Source organism: Dipodomys spectabilis, unplaced genomic scaffold, assembly GCF_019054845.1.
Source record: "Dipodomys spectabilis isolate Male_0828 unplaced genomic scaffold, ASM1905484v1 ptg000096l, whole genome shotgun sequence".
Taxonomy (NCBI): Eukaryota; Metazoa; Chordata; class Mammalia; order Rodentia; family Heteromyidae; genus Dipodomys; species Dipodomys spectabilis.
The window spans coordinates 5,931,660-5,957,482 of record NW_024870773.1 but is presented as its reverse complement, the minus strand read 5'-3'; the positions used below and the strand labels follow the sequence as shown (position 1 = coordinate 5,957,482).

The following is a 25,823-nucleotide window of genomic DNA, read 5'->3' as shown; positions in this document are numbered from 1 at the left end:
CTGGGCCTGGACACTGTCCTAAAACTGTTTTTTTGCTCAACACTAGCACTCTATGAGCCACAGTTCTGCCTCTGGCTTTTTGGTAGTTATCTGGAGATAGGAATCTCACAGACTTTCCTGCCCTGGCTGCATTCAATCCTCAGATCTCAGCCTCCAGAGTAGATAGGATTATAGGCATGAGCCATTGGTACCAGGCTCAAAAGACAATATTAAGGAAACTTTGAGTAACACCTGGCCATGAGTACATCATCATACCCCAGGTCTAATGATCTGAACACACCTCAGATCAAGGCTTGTCTTGTGTCTTTTTTACCTGAGGCTAACCTCTGAAACATATATTTTGTAGACTTTGAGAAGCAACAGAATGAAAAGACTGCAGTTTTATTATTATTATTATTATTTTTGGGTCTGGTCATGGGGCCTGAACTCTGGGCCTGGGCGCTGTCCCTCAGCTCTTTAGCTCAAGGCTAGCACTCTACCACTTGAGCCACAGCGCCACTTCCGGCTTTTTTCTTTTTGCTTATGTGGTGCTGAGGAATCGAACCCAGGGCCTCAGGCATGCAAGGCAAACGCTCTACCACTGAGCCACCTTCCCAGCCAGGACTGCAGTTTTTATTTATGCTCTTCAAAATAAATAAATACACCTCCACTTATAAGTATTTAAGGAAGTCTGAGTTCTATGTATAGAAAACTACCAGAAAAGTCCAACTGACTTCCTGTTAGATTTCTCCTCTTCCTAAACTAGTTCTTTCCTTCCTTCCTTCCTTCCTTTCTTCCTTCCTTCCTTCCCTTCCTTCCCTCTCTTGCTCCTTCTTTCCTTCCTCCCTCTCTCTCCTTCCTTCTTCTCTTCCTTCTTTCCCTCCCTTCCTCCCCCTCTCTTCTTTCTTTCTTTCTTCTTTCCTTTCTTTCTCTCCCTTCCCTCCCTCTCTCCCTCCCTCCCTCCTTCCTTCCTTCCTTTCTCTTTTTCTCTTGAGAGTGCTATGAACTATAGACTGGATACCTTGCCCTACTGAGCATCCTGCCTGAACAGTGCAATGTGCAGACACGCGCTTACCATTTCCGTGACCTCAGCAATGTCTTCCCTGTGCTCCCAGCAGGGAAACATGTTGGTGAACGTCAGGGGCTCGAGACCAGCATGGATGAGGTAAGACTTGGGAGGTGGCTTCTTGAGGTTCTTTCCTGTGGTGACAAGGAATGCAAACAATGTCAGGGGGCACAAGAACCCTGTCTTTCCTTTGACTTCCCTTGGAACCTTGTCTTCTTTGGTCACAACTCCTAGTTTCAAGTTTAAAATGACAATTAAAAGTAGTGGATAACAACACATGGATGAAAATAATGTAAAATGTGAATCTGATGTCCTTGATGACAGAGTGCCATGAAGACATGACGTCTTTGTCCTGAGACTAACACAATGCTTCTGGATCCTTGGGTGGCCATGGCTGCTATCTGGAGCTCTTCCTGTCAGTTACCTGTGCAGGTTTCCTTTCACCTTGTAACACAGAATAACTTCAATCGCATTAGATGGGTCATGGAAGTGTCTTTTATAAGCACTGAAGCTTCCATATTTGGTGGAAAGTTTAGGAATCTACTACAAAGGCTTTTCAAGATAAAAAAGTAAACAACTGCACACATTCAGTGATGTGAAGATAATCAACAAAACCAGAAACATTCAGATAAAGCATTCATTACTGGCTCCTTAATTTTTTTTGGTCTGGTCGTGGGCTACTTCTGGCTTTTTTTTTTCCTTTTTTTGCTTATGTGGGGCTGAGGAATCGAACCCAGGGCCTCATGCATGCAAGACAAGCGCTCTACCACTGAGCCACCTTCCCAGCCCCACTGGCTCCTTAATTTTATCCAAAAGATTACATATTTCATGTGGAAGGTATGGGAAAAAATACCCCATGCATTTGCTACTTTCTTTCCCCCCAGGATTCTCCCCTGAGGATTGAGTTCAGGGCCTTAGGCTTTCAAGGCAGGTTGCTGTACCTGATACAACTGCCCTTTTGTTTTTGATTCTAGACAGGATCTCAAGCTTTTCCTCCTTAAACAAGATCCTCCACCCTCCAGCTCCCAAGCAGCTGGAATTACGGCATAAACCACTACGCCTGGGTTACTAGAAATCCTTTTTAAAAAAAGGCATAGTAAAAATAATAAGGAATGCTGAAATGGTGGACAGTGACTTTTTGACAGTTTTTTTCTGGGGAAGATTTCTGTTTTCCAAAGACGCTGCTTTACACAGAACATGCCTCATAGAGGCTCACATGTCTAGCAGCACAAGTAAATCCCAAATGCAACAGGGTTTTTGTCTGTCCTGTGTGTTCCGTAATGCACCCTTAGGGTACCAAGTGTGAGAAAAGCATCTTTCCTGTCAAGGTGGACTGCTTCCTTTCTGTCGATCTTGTGAGAATTGTTTTTCTGAAAAGTTTCTGCTTAGGTCAGGCAGCTTGACCTTTGTTGATTACATTTACATCCTTTTCTTGCTGCGCTTTAATTAAGACATCCTGTTAGAGGCTCCTTGGATTCTAGGTATATCCTGTTAAGCCACATCCTTTTGCAGATTGTGAACTGAGCTCAGCAAATGTGAGCAGCCGAGGGGCCTGGCTGGGTTAGAGATAAAAAGGGAGCAGCTTGCCTGCTGTGTGCTTGGTTTAGGTTGATGGTGCACCCTTCTGCAGAAGTAAACTTTGCCTTGCCGCGTTCCTTTCGAGTTGGTGTCCTTATTCCTACGTAAAACCCAAACTTCTCACACAAGTTACATGGTCTCATCATACGAATGAGAAAAATGAATTCTCACTTGCGCTGGCAGATGAGAATACATGGATCTTAAAAGTAATATGTCTCAAATGCTTAGAATGGACACTGGCTTCATTGCTATCTGCCAGGCTATGCCATGCTGGTGGGCATGTGCGGGAAATGTGGGTCTGGGCCTCTGGCTGCTCCTCCCTGGTTCTGAACCTCCCCTTACCTCGGCAGTACTGCAGGACAGTCTCCATTGCACTCTTCCGGTCAGAGGCCCAGCGGATGCGGGCAGAGCCGGTGATCTTGTTCTCGATGGGCCACCAGCCTTGCCAGAGGTATACCTCATGGTGATTGTCAACCAGGAAAAGCGCTGAGGGGAGGACAGAGCCAGACCATCAGGAGCTCCTTTGTGGCTGCTTCTAACATGCTCTGCCCCAGACATAAGGAAAGGCCCCACCCCCTCAGATAGGGACATCTCTCTGAGCCTCCCTGAGGATGAAGGGGACACTGGGAGGCCCCAGCCCTTTGGAAGTTAATATTAGAAAAGCCCCCTACGTATAGAGAGCAGAGGTACAAGGATCTTTCTCATCTTCTTTCTTCTCAAATCCTCCTTCTTTTCCCCAGCTCATGCTCAGGCCTTCTTAGCTGTGTCTAGGCCTGTGCCAAGTGTCAAGGGGCTGTTTGTCACCACCAGTCTCCAAAGAGCATCATGGAAACTTGGAGCACATCTTGCCTGTCCTCAGCTCAGTGACATTTGTGTCCACACCTGACTACTGAACACTGATAAAGTCCTCAGTTCTCTGACACAGAAATGGGCTTTGAAAGAGTAAATGTTCCATCTCCACCTCCTCCTCTTCTCTGCCAGTCTCAATTCTGACACATTCCACTAACTTGACTGGCTTGAATCCTTTCCTAGAGTACATTGTGGGGTTCTGGGAAAACCACACACACTTGAATTGCCCAGCGAAAGTTGATCATCCATCTGAGTCCCAGGTACAGGATGACAGCAACCACCCCTCTGGACACTAATGTCACCCATGCATGACATGTGCAGCGGGTCAAGCTTTGTTGGTGACCTGGGCTCTATCTCTAAGCTGGAGGTATCTGACAAGAGACTATCAGGAGCTCAGGCACAGATGGCCTCCAGCTTGATAGGCAGGAAGGAGGAGTATCTACAAAGCCCACTCTTCAGTGAGTGTCCCAACTAGAGTGATAGCCCAGAGGCTTCAGCTTTGAGGTGACAGCCTGGTAGAAACATCCCTGACCTTGAATTTAGCAGTCTTGGGCTAACACCTCTCTGGCTAACTCAGAAAATGTCCCATCCCTACTCCTTAGCCATTCGCTTTTGCAGCTGGGGTGGCCATGTGACAAACTCTGGTAGATGGGACATAAACAGAGGTCTACTAGGGCTTCTGGGAAAGTTCCTGCTTTATCTGATAATCAGAAGATCCCTGGACAACACAGTCTCTCTCTCCTATCCTCTCATTTAAAAAAAAATCACCTTCAAGTAGTTGTACAAGGGCTTTCAATTCAACATATCAATTTATGAGTGCAGCGTCTCAATCAATGTCACCCCTTCTATCATTCTCCCCATTCTCCCTGCTCCCCCAGCCTTACCCTTCTCAAGTTATCCAGTTCCATTTTGTTTTTTTCTTTTATGTTTCAAATGCAATCATGGCAGCTAGAGCAAGGGCAGCTGGCTGAGGATTATGAGGTCTGAGGGGAAGCCTAGCAGCGGAGCCAAGGTCCATTCTGATGTTGGTGTTCTCACCATACTAATGTGGTCTATGGGCGCAGGAAGTAACTGAGCCTCATGGCCTGAAACTATAAAATATGACTTCATACTCTTTCCCTTTTCGGTACATGGAGGGTGGAATGATGTAATGGGCCAATGCTCTGCAGTGACTACTAATGTACACAGACTACAGGGGAGGTGCTCAGGCCAAGCTGGGCCCCTGCAGGCCTCGCAGGCCTCACCTGGCTGTGGTGCACTGTACAGGTCCTCCTGCAGGAAGGGCATAGAGCTGACCACAGAGGGAGCTCGGGCAGGGTACACAAATTCCGTGGCTGAGAAATCCCCAGATGAGCTGCTGAGGATGAACAGGCGGGGTGCGAAGTTAAAACTGCCAGGATCTGAGAGAGAAAAGAAAACAAGGCTGAAGACAACAGATGATCATATGCCAGATGGGCCAAGGGGAAAATAGGGCCTAATTCACAAGGTCAGGGAAACATGGCTAGGATTCATGTAAGTGTAGATGGGGAAAGCATTATTATTATTTTTTTTTAGCAGTGCTGGGGATGGAACCCAGTACCTTGTGCATGTGAGTCAAGTGCTCAACCACTGAGCTGCAGGACTTACAGCAGTTATACAGGGAGGGTTTGGGGGGAATTTTATTATTACATCTCCACACAGGGGAAAGCTTGTATCATTGCAATGATAAAAGAAGTAATCAGGAGAGAAAAGACTTAGGCATTAATTATGAAAAATAAAAAATCACAGTACAAAAAACGTCAATAGTGGAAAATCAAGAAACAAAATGGGGAACAATTGTAAAATAGAAATTAGTTAATAGCTCTACTATTAGACATTAGTTAAAAGCTGTACTATTAGAAATTAGTTAATAGCTGAAGGTATATAAGGAAAAGAAAAATACCTCAAAATACCTCAATAAAATGTTCAAAGGGAACAAATAAAATATTCATCAACGCTGAAATACCAGTGGCTAAAAATGTATATGTGCGGGCTGGGAAGGTGGCTCAGTGGTAGAGCGCTTGCCTTGCATGCCTGAGGCCCTGGGTTTGATTCCTTAGCACCACATAAGCAAAAAGAAAACAGCCAGAAGTAGTGCTGTGGCTCAAGTGGTAGAGTGCTAGCCTCGAGCTGAAGAGCTGAGGGACAGTGCCCAGGCCCAGAGTTCACAACCGGACCCCCCTCAAAAAAAGTATATGTGCATACATTTGCACACACATGTATGCAGTCATATACACATAGATACACACATACAAAGTATTTCCTAGTACATATAATTAACAAGCGATATTATAACAATGCTTAGTTATTTCCTTTTCCCAATTTATTTATTGATTATTAGCAAAAGGTGAATACATTTGTGGCCATGTTGGGAATGTAGTTTCATTCATAGCTGGTAGGAATAACACTTAGCAGAAATGCTCTGAGGACACATGCTGAAACACACAAAACTTTAGCACAGAAGTTTGATATCTAAAAATCTACCCTAATTAGGAATAAATGTGATTATTTTGTTATTCATATTGCATCATTATGGAAATTATTCCACTCCCAACTATTATGAAGCCTGTTTGCTAGCAGACAACATGTATTCAAGGAATGTCAGCAACCACTCAGGGTCTAAATATTAACGACTTGGGCTTTTAGTCATAATAAAGTGAGTGAGCAGATAATATAACACTGGGTTGCATTCATTTATTTACTTCATACTGGGGGTTTGAACTTAGGGCCTCATGTTCATTTGGCTTGACTGCATGGCTGGCTCTCTACACTTTAGCCATGCCTCCAGCTTAGCTTTTTTGCTGGTTATTTTGAGATGGGAGTCTGGCAAACTTTTCTGTCCAGGCTGTCCTCAAACTCTGAATCTCTTGATCTCAGCCTCCAGAGTAGTCAGGATTACAGGCATGAGCTTTGTACTTCTGCCCCTTTCTATGGACTGTCCCTCACTTTCTCTCAGGGACCTACAAGTCCCAGAAAGGTTAAGAGCTACAGCTTCAAGCACAGGTCTACCAACTTCAACTGCCACCTCTCAGCAGATTCATAGTAATGGCACTCAGTGACCATCCCTGTACTCTTATCTGTGAATTTTATATTCCAAGTTCACAGGCCACTGGCAATTTTCATGAGCTCCTCATTCATGAAGAATTTACTAGTGTTTACTGGCCCCTTCCTCCTGTGACTTCTGTGAATGGCAGAGCCCTCGATAGGGTCCAAGACTTCTGGCCTTGAGTTCCAGGCCCTCTGTAACCTGGCTTTGATTTGTTCGTGCTGGCCTGTCCACTGGCTACTAGCCAAGCTGACTAGCCCATGATTCCACAGGTTCTGTTATTGTTCATTCTCTCCTTTGAAGTCATACCAACTTCCAAAGCCCTGTGCAAATATGATCTTTTTCATAGAGCCATGTATACCTTTTCCTGGTGGAATAATACAACAAATCCTCTTCCTATGCTCAATCTTCTTCCTTAGTGCTGCCACTTACTTAATACACTCAATAGAATATTTGGCTTCCTCATTGCATTTGGAGACTTTTGATGCCCTACCCTTGGTTTAGTTCATTGTGTGATATATGTAGCACATGCTGAATAATAGATAAATTAGCGAGTGAATGCTTTGCGCAGGTGGAAGGCTATGGATTATGGTATTACCTTGAAGCATGCAATCGTATGCTTTCCTGTCTCTCCTTCCTAAGGCCTCCCAGAACCCCAGGGGCTCAGATCCTTCATCACACTCATGTATCGTCACGTTGCTACTGCTGTGCAAACCTGCCTCCAGGGGACACCTGCATGGGAGGAGCACAGAAAGTGTTAAGCATTCAAAGCGGAATCTCTGGATCACCCCCAATTCCTCTCTTTTCTGATGCAGAGCAATTTTTCCTAGCCAGTGAAGACATTCTGTAATTTATAAGCCCCAGTGCTGGAAGAAAGGGTTTGGCCTGTTTCCAGGGATGAATGTACAACGGCATCTATCTTATACATAGCACAATATCTTTTACGCCTTCTTTTCTGCTAGACCATGAACTTCACAGGGAGAAAGACTTGGTTTATTCACTGTTGAGTCCCTCTGCCCTGTGTCTATGCTTGGCTCGAGGTAGGTGTTTAATAAATACACTTGTTGAATAAATTGTGAGTGAGTACTTTGCTGTTTTCTTTGCTCTCACTGGTCTGAGTGAGAAACCAGGAGAGCAGCTCCAGCCTAGGACCTTCACTTTGTACCTGGGCTGGCCGAGGGACCACAGTTCTTCCACTTCTACCTCCTGCATAGCTGGGATAATAGACACACACACACGACCCTGCCTAGTTTGATCTTTGAGATAGGGTCCTATTAACTTTTCCATCCAGGCTTACCTTGAGCTCTGATCCTCTGATCTCTGCCTCCCAGGTAGCTGGGATTATAGACATGATACAAATTGCCTTTTTAATTTTTATTTTACTTTTGAAAGATGAAGGTCTTAGTATATTGTCTAGGCTGGCTTCTATCTCCTGGGCTCACATAATCCTCCTGCTTCAGCTTCCTGAGTAAAGCTCGGGTGACTGCAGGCATGCATTATCACAACTGGCTCAATGTCTTTTTCTCAGAAAGCAGACATCTAGAGGTCTTGGCTAAGATGCATGCTAGGTGGAATGGCAGAGACCCTGACCTACATCCACCACCATCCCTTGCTGAAGTCACTGTAAGCACACTGGGTGCCATGCAGTCCTCTTGCTTTAGCCTTTTACACCCTTCCTGGAAAGCCTGCCATAGACATAGGCATAGCACTCACTGTTCCTTGATCTTATTTGCTGCGGTCCTCCCAACCTCCTTCGTGTGGGCTTGGGCTTTGCATCCGTGCCACAGGTAAATGAGGGCCTTGTTCACGTTGAGGACCACCATTGAAGTCCTGGACCTCAGGCTGCTGCAGTGGCAGGCCACCTCCAGCAAATTCCCCTCCATGGGCACCTCGCCCCGAACGCAGTACAGCCTCCACTCGCCTGCAGGGGGCAGCAGCAGCACAGAGTTAGGACCTGAGTCAGGGGCAGGAAGAGCTGCCCTTGGAGGGTGGGGAGGATCCTGGACAGTCAGTGGTAGCCATGGCCCATCAGACTAAAAGAGACCACAGAGACCCCCGAGCTAAAGCCTCAAGTCAGGAGCATTTGCTCCTCCCAGAAAGCAAGTCTCTCTGGAGTTAGAACCGGGGTGCCAAAAGTTCATGATGCACAGGGCCATGATACTGTCCCTAAACTTCTTTTGCTTACGGCCAGGGCTCTACCACTTGAACCAGAATTCCACTTACAGCTCTTTTTTTTTGGCCAGGAGGAGTAGGGGAAATTGGTGGGTGAAAGTCTCATGAACTTTCCTGTTTGGGTTGGCTTTGAACTGTGATCCTCAGATCACAGCCTTCTGAGCAGCTAGGATTATAGGTGTGTGCCACTGGCACCTGGCACAAAATTTATAGTTAGTCCTAAGGCTCTAAAGTCTTTTCAGCTGTTAGCTAATAAAAGGAAATAACTTATAATAGATGATCCATATTTTTTCTTATATTTTCTAAAAAAGCATAGCCAGAGCCATGGCCAGGATTCTCTGCAAGATGAAGGAGCCTTCTAGTACTCTACATGCAAAGGTGGATCCAAAGGAAATTTTGCTGGATGGGGAAGAAGTTATGCACTCCCTGTAAAGCTGATTTCTCAGGAAAACATTAGCCCCCTTTCATGGCAAACCACAGCAGGTGTAGATAGAGTTACTGTAAATCCTCTTACTTGTAACAATACCTATCCCAGGAAAAAAATTAAAAAAAAAAATTCCAGGAGCCAGGTGCTGGTGGGTCACACCTGTAATCCCAGCTATTCAGGAGGCTGAGAACTAACAATCAAAGCCAGCCTAGACAGGTGAGTCTAAGAGATTCTGATCTCTAATGAATCTCCCCAAAAGCCAGAGGTGGAGCTGTGGCTCAAGTGGTAGAACCAGCCTTGAGGGATAAAGCTAGGGAACCAACCCTGAACTCAGCCTCCAGTACCAACTCTTTCTCTCCTCTCTTCTCTCTCTTTCTTTTTCTTTCTCTCGGTCTCTGTCTCTCTCTCTCAAGCTCCAGTACTAACTCTTTCTCTCTCTGTCTCTGTCTCTGCCCCCCCCCCACATGTGCATGCACACACACAGACAACACACTCATAAATGCACACAAAGAATTCCAGTAAATTGACTCAGTGGGCCTGGGGGATGTAGCTCAGTGGTAGAATGCTTGCAAAGCATGAATGAAGCTGTAGGTTTGACCTCCAGCACCACAAACAAAACAAAATAAAAAGTGACTTACTCTGCACATTTTCTTCTTCCTCTTCTCGCCGCCCAGAGTGCACAACCATTCCACCCTGGAAACACTGCAGGAAACAGGGGGGCTCCTTTCCCTGCAGAACCTGGACCTTCAAGTTTAAACACATGAAGACAGATCAGGGGTATGGGCTTCTAGGTCATGGAAACAATACTGTTTGTTGTAGCAAACCTGAAATCTACCTAGGCATATGCACAAAAGCCAGTGGTAATACTATGAACTAAACAAGCACCAATAAAATTCACGTGTGTAGTCTCATTTTTCAGATAGATACTTAATCCTTGGTGAAAGTAGGAGTGTTATTTTCTGTTGCCTTTTCTGTATTTTCATCATATATTATTATTCTGCCACTGAATATTCTTCTCAGACATTTTTGTATTTTAATAGGCTCTAGTAGCTCGTGACTATAATCTTAGTTACTTAGGGGGCTGAGACCTAAGGATCCCAGTTGGAAGTCAGCTTGGACAGATAAATCCACAAGGCTCTTACCTCCAATTAGCCAGCAAAAAGCTAGCTGTGGAGCTGTGGCTCAAGTGGAAGTGGTCCAGTCTTGAGCAAAAAAGCTGAGCAAGAATGCTGCAAGGCCCAAAGTTCAAGCCCCAGCATATGTGCGCACACACACACACACACACACACACACACACACACACACACACACACACATACACACACACACACACATTTTTCTGGGGAATGCATGTAACATGATTAAAGACAATTTTAAAGAAGGCACACCACTCAGTAGTGAGAATGGCTAATCGCTGTCTCCTTAGGAACTCTGGGGAAGTGTACTTTATAATTTTAATCTTAAATGTCCTCCAAAGGCTCAGTGCCTTGCAAGATGTTATGGGGTAGCTGTGGAACCTTTAAGAGGTGGAGCTAGGAGGAGGTCTCTAGGTCAAACAGGGCATGCCCTGGTAGGGAGGGCCAGCCCCCAGCTCCTTCCTTTCTTTCTTTTACTTCCCGTCATGAGGTAAGCAGTTTTGTTCATCCCTGTGCTCCTGCCATGACGTGACTCCTTACCTCAGACCTAAAAGCAACTCAGCCAACCAATGATGGAGCAGAACCTTTGAAACCATGAACCAAAATAAACCTCTCTTTTTAAGCTGATTGTCTTGGAGTTCTGTTACAGCAACAGAAAGCTAATACACCTCCTTCTAGCACTCTGCTTACAGGGCAGTGTGCCTCTCACTGCCTTCCCCGTTCACACACTCCCTTTCTCAGGGAGCTGAGGAACATTAGAGCTGAGTCAGCTTTGACAGGAAGTTTTCCCTCCACGAGCAGATGATGTGTTGAGCTGGCAGTTGGTGAAGAGAAAGGTAAGCAGAATTTCTCATCATGTACCAACTTACCTACCCCAGGGCATGTTTTGTATAACCATGTGCCATTTTGTAGCGTGTTTCTTGTTCTACCATGATTTTCCATTCATTGAAGCAACAAAAAATGAAATGCTCAAGGCAGAGAAATGAAGATTCCAAACTCTAAGGATGCTTTTTTCTTTTCCTATTTTTTTTTTTTGATGCCAGTCCTGGGGACTAAACTCAAGGCCTGAGCATTATCCCTTTTATTTCCCCTCAAGGCTAGTGTTCTACCACTTGTCCCACAGCCCCTCTTCCAGCTTTTTGGTGGTTAACTAGAGAAAAGTGTCTTATAGACTTCACTTCCCAGGTTGGCTTCAAACCTTGATCCTCAGATTTCAGCCTTTAGAGTAGCTAGGATTACAGGTATGAGCCACAGGAGCCTGGGTAAGGGTACTTGTGAAGGCCTGATTAAAACCCATTCACATACAGCCTTCATATATACCCAGAGACGGCGGAAATTACCAACTAGTAGGAATAAACAAAAATGCAACTATTGCTAGCAACTATTTCTAAAATATGATCTAGGTAAAAAATATGTATTATCATCTTTTTAAGGGAAGATGATTAGTTGTGAAAACAAGAAGACTGAATAAATGTGGCTCTCTTTCTAGAAAAATCTTCTTTGTTCTCCTCCCTCATCCAAGAAGGCCAACTCTCATCTAAGGAAGTAAAATATATCTGCTCATAGTGGTGTCATGGTTTCCAGGCAGTCTAGAGTCAACTCCTGAGAACTGGTGCTAGCAGATGGAACATGTGTTATAAGGTATCCAAAAATTAAAAAAGAAATGTTTAGAAAAAACTTTGAAATAGCTGCCAAGCATTGCATAGGCTCTGGAACTATAAGACCAAGAGAGCCATAATTTCTTTCTTGCTTGTTAGGAGGGTGGATAATAATAGTATTATGTAATTTTAGGTGCTGGAAAGTGCTGTGAAAACATAGAATGTAGGAAAGGAACAGAGTGAGAGGAAAAGAGGAGAAACTGGATGAAATGGGGGTGTGACACTTGAACAGAACACCTTAAGAGGCTGAGAGCTATATACCTCTGCACCTCTGTACATCAGAAAATATTCTCAAGGTAGAATGTCACACAGGGCCTGAAGTGCCAGGAGAGCCATTGCACGGGGCCAAGAGCAGGCTGGGTAGTAGCAGGAAGAAGAGGAAGATGGAGCAGTGTGGATGGCCATCTGTGAAGGGGCCACTGGAGTTTCCTTAGATTACAGAGTATGGTATTGAATGAGAGGTGACATGATCTCCCATATTCTAGAAAAGTCATACAGACTGGTTTTCCAATCCATCAGAATATTGCTGATTTGTCTCTATTTCCATCTGTGATAGTAACTTCAGGTAAACTTGTATAAGTGGAACTCTAAGTCCTGATAGTGCTGTTAAGGTACTTCAGCATGGCTGTTCTGCTTATATTCATGGGAAGCATGTGGTGTGAGGGTGCCCATCCTGCTAGGTCCTTGACAACTCAGGACCTTTTAGTTTGAAAATCTCTATCAAGCTGGGCATTGGTGGCTCACGCCTATAATCTTAGCTATTCAGGAGGCTGAGATCTGAGGATCGCAGTTCAAAGCCAGCCCAGGCAGAAAAGCCCATGAGACTCTTATCTCCAATTAACCACCAGAAACCGAAGTGGCACTGTGGCTCAAGTGGTAGAGCACTTGCCTTGAGCAGAAGAGCTGAGGGACAGCGCCCAGGCCCAGAGTTCAAGCCCCACAACTGACAAAACGAAAACAAAAACTAAAACAAAAAAAGCCAAACAAACGGTACCAATTTTACAAGTGATATCACTGTGCTTTGTGTGTAATTCCTTGAATGCCTGTTAAGTGGAGACCTATCAGAAACACAGGCCATTTGCCATTTGCACCTGCTTTGTGGCTCATCATTGCAATGGATGGATGGTTGTGTGTAAGATAGGAGACAGAGCCTGAAACCCGCAGGACCAGGACCACAGGGGCTCTGGATGATACTATCTTTGTTCCTTAGAATCAGGGACCAGGCCAGGCCCTGGACTTACTTGAGCCCCTCTTTCCTCATCCAACTCCACGGTCATCAGAGCTGACGTTCCCTTCTCACTCACAGTGGAGTGCCGGCCTTGCCAGAAGAAGTACACACATTTCTCTTTGCCAGCCACTCGGATCGGGTGCTCTCCCTTTTGTCGGCTTCCCACTGTGAACACAGAAGGGCAAAGGGCAAGGTAAGCAGCTGAGAAGCCAGAGGAAGAGTGAAGCCCTCACCACTTCCCCACGGGCTGTGAGGATGCGAGGTACAGAAACAGCTGCGGAGTCCAGGGCTGAGGGGAAACCGCTCACAGCTAGAGGCAGATCAATCTCACTGCAGAAAAAGAAAATCATCTCTCTCCCAGCTGACTGACACCTCCAAACATTAGAAAGATGCTTGCTTGAAAGGGGGCCCTGGATCCCCAGAGAGAAACTTGTCATCCTAGATAGGGAGACAGAGCCTGTCCAAATGTGTGACAGCAGCAGAAATGCAGATTGACAGAGCAGGACCATGCGCTCTCTCTCTCTCTCTCTCTCTCTCTCTCACACACACACACACACACACACACACACACACTAACATACACACACTTTCCACACTATGCCACTCTCTGGTAAAGGATTAGCGGTGAAGAAACAATACTAAACATGATAGCTGGACAGGAAACACTTAAGACTGTTAAAAAAAACTATTCTAGTTTTAAAAGTAGACAGCTTTGAAGTTTCCAAGTTAAGTCAGAATTGGAACAGATTTGTTGCTGACCTACCACTCTTTTCAAAGGGCTAGGGGCTTCATGTCCATCACCGAGGCTTAGCTAGATGGAGGTGTTACTTAGGAAGATGCTGCCTCAAATAACGAACAAAAAAGAAGTAAAAATGAGGGGAGGATTCTCTGCAGATACCATCACTCTGCTTTGCTCCCAAAAGGATACTCTGGAATTGGAAGGCTTTGAACTTATTCTTGACAGCTGGAGTTTTAAAAAGTTGTAACCTTAATGTACTCATTACCTTACTCATGTAACTGTAACCCCTCTGTACAGTAGTTTTACAATAAAAAACATATAAAAAAAGTTGTAACCTTGTTTATAAAGATACTGTGGAAGCTAGTAATGAGCATCTTTGGGTTCTTTGGGAAGAAGTATTAGAAGAGGTTGTTTGGTCAAGTCATTATTTCCCATCATCTCCTATTAAATAGTCTATGAAGGTTTTGGAAAATTTAGATGTACCTAATGAATTCCCTAATAATGAATTCCCTTTAATGTAGTTTATTCTAGTAAACATACAACTCCCTTTTTGTGTTTTTGGAACTCCACCTGCTGTAAAGTTAGTTTCCTAGAGTTTCAGTCTATAGGTCAGAAGACCCCACCCCTAACATACACTAAGGTCACCTTCCTGGCAGCCAGGGGCATAGTCCACTATTTCAGCCTGCCATGGTGTCATCCTGAGGTTCAAAGCCAGCCTGGACAGAAAAGCTTTCAAGTTTCTGTCTCCAATTAACCACCAAAATGTTGGTCTGGAGGTGTGGCCCAAGTAGTAGAGCGCCACCCAAGCAAGCAAGTCCAGTGAGAGTTCATACACCCTGAGTGCATGCCCTAGTACTGACATTAAAAAAAACCAAAGCAAAACAATCCCTCACCCAAAAAAAACAAACCACAAAAATGAATGACTCTTCCCTGTATTACAGTGTCAGTGTACTAATGGGTTCCAGTTTAAAGCCTCTCAACAATAAGTACTATTTAATTATTTATCTAAGCAGCATAAAATCACATGGCAAACACTGTTTTCCTAGCAAACCTCTGGGCCAGGGCTGGGCATGACGGTGGAGAAGCAAGCATTGATTGCAGGCTTGCTTTCTGGAAGTGAACCTGAGGACATCAGCACTGCCAGGCTGTCAGGAACTCTGCCTTCCTCCTCACTGACATGTTCACTCTCTGGTCCTCAGGAGCATGGGGCTAGATTGCTACAGTGTCCCAACCCTGTGCTTGGATTTCAGCCTCCCTCATTGAGGACGACGTCAGCGCTCACTAACCTGCGGTGCTCACCATGAACTTCCACTTGACCACATAGGCATCACCTTCATGGAACTGCCCGATGCTCTGTCTGGGGAGACGGCTGTAGTCAAATTCCAGGATATGCCACACGTCCACAGAGACACTGGCAATCTCAAACTGTCTCCTGTCCTCCCCTTCCACCAGGCCATAGCCACGGCCAACATTGACTCCGTCCAGTATAGTGCTGGCTGTCACCTGGGGCACCGCCACCATCCGTGTCACATCACATGGCTTGATGTCCGCTCTGGGATCTTCCTACAAGGAAACATGCAAGCATTCAGTTGCTTCTGATCCTAGTCTTGTTGTTGTTGTTGTTGTTCTGGTACTGGGGCTTGAACTCAGGGTCTGGTTATTATTCTTGAGCTTTGCTTTTCCCCTCAAGGCTGACACTCTACCACTTGAGCCACGGCTCTACTTCTAGCCTTTTGATGATTAAATGGAGATAAGAGTCTCATGGAATTTCCTGCCTGGGGTGGCCTTGAACAGAGATCCTTATATCTGAGCCTCCAGAGTAGCTAGGATTATAGGTGGGAGCCATCAGGGCTCAGCTACTTAGTCATTTCTTATCATCTTCAATGTTGTTATAGTCATCTTTTGCTGTTTGTGGTGGTATTAGGAATGGAATTCAGAGCCTCTTGCATGCTGGGCAATCACTTTACTTCTGAGTTACACCCTAGCCCTGATTCAATTATTAATAGTACAGTGTGAAGATTTAGCTTTCATACTGTCTTGGGGTATCTGAAGGCTGTATTTAGGGGAAAGAATTTGGGAGGCTGAATATTGACAAGCAAAGCAACAAATGCTAGAATGTACTTGAGACTATTTTGCTGTTTTAGTGGATGCTCCCTGGGAAGTCTTTTACCATCATGGCCATTTTTATTGGGACTCAAACCAAGCCCAAGTTTGAGGCTAGTCACTATCATACCTTCTGTGGGGTAAGTTCCCCGGTGTTCTTCTCTGTAGGTCTCTTCAATTCAGTCCAATCGAGAAATTTCTCTTTGAACAAAATAGTCTCATTGTGTTCTGTAAGCCTCCCAAATATCGCCCAGTCTGGCCGTCCTTGTCCTTTTCTGCAAGAGCGGAGTAGGGAAGAAAAGAATCTTGACTACATGACAGACAAACTATGACAGAGGTGGCTCAGTCAGGCAATCCTGCCTGCTCTAGAGACTGAGATCTGAGGATCATGTTTCAAAGCCAGCTTGGGCAGCAAAGTCCACAAGACTCTAATCTCCATCTAACTAGCAAAAAGCCTAAAGCAATGGCGCAGTGGGCTCCATGGGAGAGTGCTAGCCTTGAGCAAAAAAAAAAAAAAAAGAGAAAGGATAGTACCCTTTAAATAACACACACACACACACACACACACACACACACACACACACACACACACACACACACACTCACACACATAGACTCATGCATGACTATTGAAAAAAGTGGCATATTGAACAAATGACTTGCTTCTCCTTATTTTACCAAGTAAGTGATATTGTGTTGGTTTTAGCCTGGAGCCTTGTGAAGGTTGGTACTGAGAAGCTGATGTGCTTCAGTGCAACTGTGTGTGGTATGGGCTTCTCTTGCATTCTAGCAAGCTCTTCCTGGGGATGTCCCTGGGGTTGGCATTAGACCCTAGACTGCAAAAAGCTGAAAGTAGTGGTGTGACTTGATAGAGTACCAACCTTCAGCGAATAAACCAGGTGAGAATGTGAGGCCCCAAGTTCAAGCCTCAGGAACTCTGTGTGTGTGTGTGTGTGTGTGTGTGTGTGTGTGTGTGTGTATACGTGCGCGCGCACGTGCGCACATGCACACACAAAGAACACAAGGGATTTATTTTATTTTGATACTGAAGATGCATCCTAGGGCAAGTGCTCACTAAGCAAGTGCTAAGCAAGTGCTCTACCACTGAGCACACCCCTAGCCCCCAACACAGGTAAATTAGAAAGAAGCAGAAGCTCAGGAACTACGTTGTACAGAACGCACAGCTTTGAGAATTAACAGGCAGGTATTTCTTCTCCCTCCAAATCAGTGCTGGCTGTGAACTGGGACCAGGATGCCACTGTCACCTCAGATAAAGCAGCTACAATGCTGTGCCCTGCTATGCCCTGGTCTCCAATCACCTCCTACTTGGTCAAGACCACAGTTTCTGGCATTATAAGTAAAAACACATGAAGGAGGCTGCATGTTTCGATGGAAGATGAGGATGAAGTACAGCATGCAAATATCCAAATGCCTCCATCTCAAGTCCCCAGTGGATCTCAGCAATCACATATCAACCATTAAGGAAAGTTTACAACTACATTGAAGGGCTATGGTCTCCAGGTCAAGAAATCTTTTTCTACACCTTACTCTGCAGACTTGCTATTAGGACTATAGACCCTTTTATAGCTTATTTTCTCTGGCTTCCACTTTAGAAAGCATCTCCTACGTGAAATGAAGTGCATTGAGTAGGAGACTCACTGCAGAATGTAGGGTGTAGTACTGGTGAGGGGTCCTCATTTATAGGGCTTCCCAGGGACAAGGTACTTCTCCTTGGTACTGGGAATTGAACTCAGGGACTTGTGCTTGCTAGATAGATGCTCTACCACTTGGGCCATACTTCCAACCCTGTTTTGTGTTATTTTCAAGGTAGAGTCTTGCTTCATTCCCCAGCTAGCATGGACTGTGATCCTCCTACTTGTGCTTCCCCATGATACTTGGGATAACAAGCATGCATTGTGCTTAGTCACTGTACTGCCCCTGAATCTGGGACAACCGCTACCCAGTAGTAAACAACTAGCCAGTTGTAAAGATGGAGTCTCTTGAACTTTTATGCCTGAGCCAGGCTCAAACTGTGATCTTCTGATCTCTGCCTCCCAATAAACTAGGTAGTTTCCTCCTTTTTATATTTACTTATTTGTTTGTTTGTTGGTTGGTTGGTTGTAGGGCTTGAACTCAGGGCCTGGGCACTGAGCTTTTGTGCTCAAGACTAGTACTCTACATGAATGAATGAATGATTTTAGAAAGTAAAACTTAAATATAAACATTTTCCTGAAGACCAAAGTGTGAGACTTATCTTTAATTACCAGAAAGAAAGAAGAAAGAAGAAAGGAAGGAAGGAAGGAAGGAAGGGAGAAAGGGAGGGAGAAAGGGAGGGAGGGAGGGGAAAGGAAAAGGAAAAGAAAGGAAAGGAAAGGAAAGGAAGGGAAAGGAAAGGAAAGGAAGGGAAGGGAAGGGAAGGGAAAGGAAAGGAAAGGAAAGGAAGGGAAAGGAAAGGAAAGGAAGGAAAGGAAAGGAAAGGAAGGGAAAGGAAAGGAAAGGAAAGGAAAGGAAGGGAAAGGAAAGGAAAGGAAGGGAAAGGAAGGGAAAGGAAAGGAAAGGAAAGGAAAGGAAGGGAAAGGAAAGGAAAGGAAAGGAAGGGAAAGGAAGGGAAAGGAAGGGAAAGGAAAGGAAGGGAAAGGAAGGGAAAGGAAGGGAAAGGAAAGGAAAGGAAGGAAGGGAAAGGAAAGGAAGGGAAAGGAAAGGAAAGGAAGGGAAAGGAAAGGAAAGGAAGGGAAAGGAAAGGAAAGGAAAGGAAGGGAAAGGAAGGGAAAGGAAAGGAAAGGAAGGGAAAGGAAAGGAAGGGAAAGGAAGGGAAAGGAAAGGAAAGGAAGGGAAAGGAAAGGAAAGGAAAGGAAAGGAAAGGAAAGGAAGGGAAAGGAAGGGAAAGGAAGGGAAAGGAAAGGAAGGGAAAGGAAAGGAAAGGAAGGGAAAGGAAAGGAAGGGAAAGGAAAGGAAAGGAAGGGAAAGGAAAGGAAAGGAAAGGAAAGGAAAGGAAAGGAAAGGAAGGGACAGGAAGGGAAAGGAAGGGAAAGGAAAGGAAGGGAAAGGAAAGGAAGGGAAAGGAAAGGAAAGGAAGGGACAGGAAGGGAAAGGAAGGGAAAGGAAAGGAAGGGAAAGGAAAGGAAGGGACAGGAAAGGAAGGGAAAGGAAAGGAAGGGAAAGGAAAGGAAGGGAAAGGAAAGGAAGGGAAAGGAAAGGAAAGGAAGGGACAGGAAGGGAAAGGAAGGGAAAGGAAGGGAAAGGAAAGGAAAGGAAGGGAAAGGAAGGGAAAGGAAGGGAAAGGAAAGGAAGGGAAAGGAAAGGAAGGGAAAGGAAAGGAAAGGAAGGGACAGGAAGGGAAAGGAAGGGAAAGGAAGGGAAAGGAAAGGAAAGGAAGGGAAAGGAAGGGAAAGGAAGGGAAAGGAAGGGAAAGGAAAGGAAAGGAAGGGAAAGGAAAGGAAGGGAAGGAAGGGAAAGGAAGGGAAAGGAAAGGAAAGGAAGGGAAAGGAAAGGAAGGGAAAGGAAAGGAAGGGAAAGGAAAGGAAAGGAAGGGAAAGGAAGGGAAAGGAAGGGAAAGGAAAGGAAGGGAAAGGAAAGGAAGGGAAAGGAAAGGAAAGGAAGGGAAAGGAAGGGAAAGGAAGGGAAAGGAAAGGAAAGGAAAGGAAAGGAAAGGAAGGGAAAGGAAAGGAAGGGAAAGGAAAGGAAAGGAAAGGAAAGGAAGGGAAAGGAAGGGAAAGGAAAGGAAAGGAAGGGAAGGAAAGGGCGAGCTGGAAATAGGGCTATGGCTCAAATGGCTCAAATCCAAGGATTGTAGTGAAAGAAAAGCTCAAGAAACATTTGTGAATGTTCCCAGGCCAAGGGAACATTTTTCAAAACTGCAATCTCTGTTCTAAAGAGCAGCAGAGGGTGACTGGGAAGAACTAAGGCTGGCAGAGGGAGTGTGCGCACGTGGGCTTTGCATGCGACCGCAGGCGTACCTGGGAATAAGCGGATTGCATTCTCCAGGGTCCAGAGGATTGATGTCACAGTTCTCATAGTCAAAGGTTCCGTTCCACAAGTGCTTTGCCAGCTGAAACGCTATTTTCCGTTGGGCCAATGTGACTTCTTTTCCATGCCACACGTAAACTTCACTGCCAAAATCAAACACCAGGACCTAGGGAGATGACAGAAAATAATTGGTCCACTTTGAGGATGGGCTGAATAGGAATCTGGTCTCTAGGGTCACTGAGCCAAGTAGTGAGGATATAAATCCTAGCAGGATAATCAATACAGAAAAAGGGCCTGAGACTTTGTCAGCCAGACTTCTTGTCCTGAAGCTCCAGCTTCATATTTCCTCTTCTGAACTCTCAAGCCACTTCAAACTTTTCATTAGGTGGGTGCTGGTGGGCTCATGTTTGTTGAGATCTGAGGGTGGTAGTTCAAAGCCAGCCCTAGTAGGAAAGTCCATGAGACTCTTATCTCTAATGAACCACCAAAATGCCAAAAAGTAGAGCTGTGGCTCAAGAGGTACTAGCCTTTAGTAAATAAGCTTAAGGATAGTGTCCAGGCCTTGAGTTGAATCCTTAGGACTGGCACAAAAAACAAAAACAAAAGCCAAAAAGATATGTGCTTCTGATTAATAAGAGAGCTATTTGAATACACCTCCTAGCTTCTTTGTGTACCCCCTCTACTCCCTAGGGCATGTGTTCATTCATTCACTTCATGTACACAGACGATTGCATACATATCAAGAACAAGAGTATAATATCTCTTCTCTTCTGTGCACAATTCTACCACGCTTAAGGGCAGCGATCTTACTACTCTCATACTTACAATACAGGCTTATTCCTAAGAGGTTGCTGAATGAGTACCAAAATATCACGCTAGTTCTCACTTCCACACCTGTGGGTTTTTTTTCTTTCTTTCTACTCTTTTTTTTCCCCTAGAATATTTTCTACCTTCATTCCCAGCAGTCTAAGTTCTACTTAACTTTAAACTAGGCTCATTTCATTTTCTGAGCCAGATACACGGGTGTCATTTGTCTGCAATCTATAGCTACTCAGGAGACTGAGATCCAAGGATTGTAGTTCAAAGTTGCCCAGGCAGAAAAGTCTCTCATTTCCAATTAACCACCAAAAAGCCAGAAGTGGAGGTGTGGCTCAACTTGTAGGGCACCAGTCTTGAGCAAAAAGAGCCAAGCAAGGTCCTCAGTGTTTAAGCTCCAGTATTGGAACAATAAAATACAATGAAATAAATAAATGACTCTGTAGGGCTTAGGGTGTGGCTTTAGTGGAAGAGCCCTTGTCTTGTGAACTCAAGTTTTGAGGTTTATTTCCCAGCACTATAAAAACAAAAACAAAAACACCCAGCCAGGTACAGTCATTCATGCCTGTACTTTGGCTTTTTTTTTGTTTGTGTACAGACCTGGGGCTTGAACTTGTGGCCTATGTGCTGTCCCTGAGCTTCCTTTTGCTTAAGGCTAATGCTCTACCACTTGAGCCACAGCTTCACAGCTTGCTTTTTGGTAGTTTATTGGAGATATGAGTCTCACACTTTCCTGCCCAGGGTGGCTTTGAACTGTGATTCTCAGATCTCAGCCTCCTGAATAGCTAGGGTTAGTTGTAATTGTGAGCCACTGGCACATAGCTCATGTCTCTAAATACTCAAGAGGCAGAGATTGGGAGGCTCATGGTTTGAGGTCAGTCTTTAAATTTTATTCCTCACAATTTCTTTTTTGATAACCTTTCCCCACATTTAAATGCTCATACATTCAATCTAGTTTTGGATTGTGTTTTCAAATATGCTTCTATCCAATGAAATTTGTATTTATTTGTTTATTTATTATTATTATTATTATTATAATTGTACAAAGTAAGGGTTTTCATTATGGCATGTCCATTCACCCCTTATTACTCCTCTCTATCACCCCATTCTCTTTTCCTTTCTCCCTTCTTTTCTCTCCCTCTCCCTGGTTTCTTTTTAAGATAGGGTCTTACTACTGTAACCCAGCTTTGGCCTTAAACTCATGGTCCTGCTTCAGTTTCCTGAGTGCTGGGATTACAGACATGTACTATCATGCTCAGCCAACTCTCTTCCACTTATTTTCTCAGCACTTAAGGCCATTGCAAGGGTAGGAAATTAATATTTACTCTAGTAAGAGGAAAAAACCCTACATTAATTTGTTAAGCCCATAACTGAAATACACATGCATCTATTATTCCTGAAACTTAACTGGAAAAAAAACTTAAATCTTTTCAGAAAATTAGAGAGACAAGGCAAAGTAGTGTTTACATTTTGTCTAAAATCTGCACACCCTCAATGATCCATACTACCTCTGGACAATATTCGGGACTAGCTGTTAGAGCTGGAACATCTATGCATCTATTGTAGAAGGCAGTAATGGTTTGAAGTCCCGCACAGATATCCTATAAGAGCTGAAGTGATGGACAATCAGTGAGAAAGCCAGATAACTTCTATTGGGCACTAACTGTCTGCTATGCTGGGCAGCTCTGGGAAGAACGCTCTAGGGGTCTGTCCTGGTGCCTCTGACCTGGGGAGCATCTCCATACCTCTCTGGACTGCAGGAGAGAGCACTTGGGAACTTTCCCCCAGTAGTCATCATCAGGCACAAGCTTATCCTCCATCAAACGGTAAATGCAGTTCGTTTCTATGATGGCTGTCTCATACAGTTCATCTTCCTTTGGGTCTCCAGCATCTGTGGAGTGAGAATAGTACGATAGCATCACATTTGACATGGTAAAGGAGCTAGTGTAGAAAGATGAACCAAGGGAGCTAAGACAGGATGTTCAAGTCTTAAGTATAGAAAGCTCTTACATTGATAAGTGGTTTGGCCACCCAGAAGCTTCCAGAAATCTTTGGCTGCATGAGTGTGTGTATTAATTCCTTCCTCAATGGTCTGGATATAGGTAGCTCTGCAGCCAAGCTCCCTCTTTGTCTGAATTAAAGTTGCTAGTTCTGACGCCTGAAAAGAGAGAGGAATGCTGTGACCGGGGAAGTAAGCTGGCATGTACCAAGCAAACGTGGCAAATGTCATAATGCGCAGAGAAACGGTTTGTGTCTGAAAGTCTTGTGACCACAGGGGGATTCTGGATGTTGGGTATTTTCAATAAAGTCAAGAAAATGTAAACCAGGCACTTGTGGTTCACACCTGTAATCCTCACTACTCAGGATCTGAGGAACACAAAGCCAGCTGAACAGAAAAATCTATAAAACTAGTTTTCAATTAACCAGCAAAAAGCTAGAAGAGAACCTGTGGCTCAAGTGGTAGAGTACTAGTCTTGATTGAAAAAAGCTAAGAGTGAGCAGGAGGTCCTAAATTCAAAGCCCAGTACTGGCACAAAAAAGAAAGAACATGTCATTTAGGGAATTGATATGAACAAGTACTAGTTCTTTAGAGCAAACAGTTCTTGATTTTTCATGTTCCATAGCTCACATATGAAGCTTAAAACAACTACCTACCCCCAGGAGATTCTCATACAGGTTTGTGGCAAAGTTCATAGGTTCCCAGGATAAAGGGTCTTTGCTTGGTGATGGTTCCTTGTTTATTTGGGGCAGGAATAAACTAAAGCAGAACTAACTAAAGCATCCCAAATCAGTACGTCACAAAAGCTCAGGAAAAGTCAGGCTACCTGTCTCTTGTCACTTGAACAAAACATTAGGCATTTAGGAAGCTCTGTAAGGATCAGATAGCTAGTAAAAATAATTGTTGCATAATGGAAGTGTTAACTAAAATATTTTGGTGGTCCATGGGTTTGAATTCAGGACGTCATGCTTGCTAAGGTAAGATCCCACCACTTGAACCACAGACCTCAACCCTTTTTGGTTTCATTATTTTTCAGGTAAGACCTTGCTAACCTTTTTGTAGGAGCTGGCCTCGGACCATAATCCTATCTCCACCTTCCAAATGAGAAGACAGAGGGATGATAGTAGTAGTAGGATTCTAGCTGCGATTATAGGCACAAGCCACTGCACCCGGCCCAACAAAAGCAGTTGCTCAGACACCCACCTTTGCCTTTTCGATGACATTTGCGAACTCTCCAACCCACAGAAAGCAGTACTGGGGAGACAGCAGAAGGAAGCAGTCCCCGCTGTTGAGTGATGAGGCGCGAGGCTCCACCAGCCTTGTTTGCACGTGTCTTCTTCCTGAACACAAGGCCCAGAATCACCACTTTCTCATGGGGCCCAAGGCAGGTGGGAAGCATGGCAGTTATACACTACCAATTCTAAAGGTTTCTGTTTACAAATATTAGTTCCCACGTCTGCGTGGCATGCAGAGGGATTTAAGCTGGGCCACGTGATACTATTAGTGATTACTTCCCCTGCTTAAGGTTGAACATCTCCCTTTTTAGGACTAGTCACAGTGTCACTGTACAGCATGTGAACAGGTGTGTTTGTGTCTCACTTGCTGTCCAGAGGAAGGGCAGAGAGTAGAGTCCCATAAATTTCATTTCCTTCTGCATTCTCTTGATTCCATCCTGGTGTCCTCCTCCCTCTGGCTAGCATAAAATCTCTGCTCATCTGAGCAAGGAGACATGAGTGGAGAGTGGTCTGAGGTCTTCAGACTCATCTAGTGTCTGCATGGCAGTGTGGGGACCTGAGGGACCAGAGGAAGTGGGAGCAAAAGCTGAGAGGCAGGAAGAAAAGAGACCTGACTCTAACTCCAGATTTGCCACATTAAAGACCTCTGAAAGCCCCAGTGGGCAGCATATCTCCTGCCTCATGAGATTTGATTAGGTGTAAGAGTTGTATTCTCAGAAAGCTCGCATGCTGGGTTTCTGACAGGCAAGGAAGGGTACAGGCAGGACTCCTAGTGGGACTAGACAGAACTGATTAATGCACAATGCCCCCCAAACCCCGCTCTCATCCCTGCCCCACCTGTGCTGCTCAGAAATACCTTTAATCTGTAACAACATCAGCTTTTTGTAGGGCACAGCGCTGTTGTTAGAATTCTGCTCTGTCAGGTTGACACTCCGCAAGTTGACATTGCTGAAGTTTTCCTTACTGGCTAAGCCTGCCAGAGTCACTTCGGAGAAGTTGGAGTTGGAGGACACTGGGTGAGAAGGAGAGCCATGTAGAGGGAAAGTAAGGTGCTCATTGAATTGACAATGTTTACAATCAGAAATCATTCCCAACCAACTCATGATCTGTGCATTTTATAGTTATCTAAGGAGGAAAACGTACTCAAGCTTGGTTCTCTGTGCCATCAAACAATCACCGTCCAAGAAAACCTAACTGCAGAACCTGAGGTATAAACCACTTCATGGCAAGTGCCACGTGATCATGCAAACTAAAGTAGCAACATTAGGATAAACCAGGTGAGGAGCTCATTTGTTCCAATTATACTGAAAGCTGTTATAACTGCTAACAACTTTCAGATGACCAGGCTTTACACAATAGAACAATGAAACCCATTAAAATGCCCTTTAAAAGTAGGAGACGAGGAGAAAAAAAGAAAGATTAATATGGGGTGAATTAGATCAAAGTACATTATGTGTATGTATGGAAATTTTATAATGAAACTCTGGTGTAATTAATAGATGGTAATATATAGAGAAAGAAGGAGAGGACAGAGGGAAAGGAGAGGGAAGAAGACAGAGAGAAGAGAGGGAGAAAAGGAGAAAGTGACTTAGCCATCTCATCTAAATACTGTATTTCTAAGAAAAAATCTTGGGAAATTCGGTTTGTGAGTCTGTGGGAAAATACAAATTATAATAATATTGAATAATATTGAATAATATTGAATAACAATATTCAAATATCAAGATTCTGCATGCAGTCACCTCCACCAACAAAACCACTTTTTTGGAACAATGGAACCCAGCATTGTTAGATAAAAGCAGGGCAAC

General features: G+C 44.5%; 1 protein-coding gene across 7 annotated transcripts in view; it reads right to left on the bottom strand.

The window, feature by feature from the left end:
* Positions 1–25,823, bottom strand: part of Svil (supervillin) — a 211,603-nt gene that overhangs the window by 2,823 nt on the left and 182,957 nt on the right. For all 7 annotated transcript variants that reach the window (XM_042686010.1, XM_042686004.1, XM_042686008.1 and 4 more), the window contains 14 exons: positions 24,872–25,027; positions 23,984–24,120; positions 22,792–22,939; positions 22,527–22,672; positions 19,956–20,131; positions 16,130–16,274; positions 15,183–15,459; positions 13,171–13,322; positions 9,774–9,879; positions 8,250–8,457; positions 7,135–7,268; positions 4,717–4,872; positions 2,966–3,109; positions 1,055–1,179 (listed from right to left, as the gene is read on the bottom strand). In XM_042686010.1, coding sequence (XP_042541944.1) covers positions 1,055–1,179; positions 2,966–3,109; positions 4,717–4,872; positions 7,135–7,268; positions 8,250–8,457; positions 9,774–9,879; positions 13,171–13,322; positions 15,183–15,459; positions 16,130–16,274; positions 19,956–20,131; positions 22,527–22,672; positions 22,792–22,939; positions 23,984–24,120; positions 24,872–25,027 — 2,210 coding nt within the window. The remainder of the gene's footprint in view (positions 1–1,054; positions 1,180–2,965; positions 3,110–4,716; positions 4,873–7,134; positions 7,269–8,249; positions 8,458–9,773; positions 9,880–13,170; positions 13,323–15,182; positions 15,460–16,129; positions 16,275–19,955; positions 20,132–22,526; positions 22,673–22,791; positions 22,940–23,983; positions 24,121–24,871; positions 25,028–25,823) is intronic.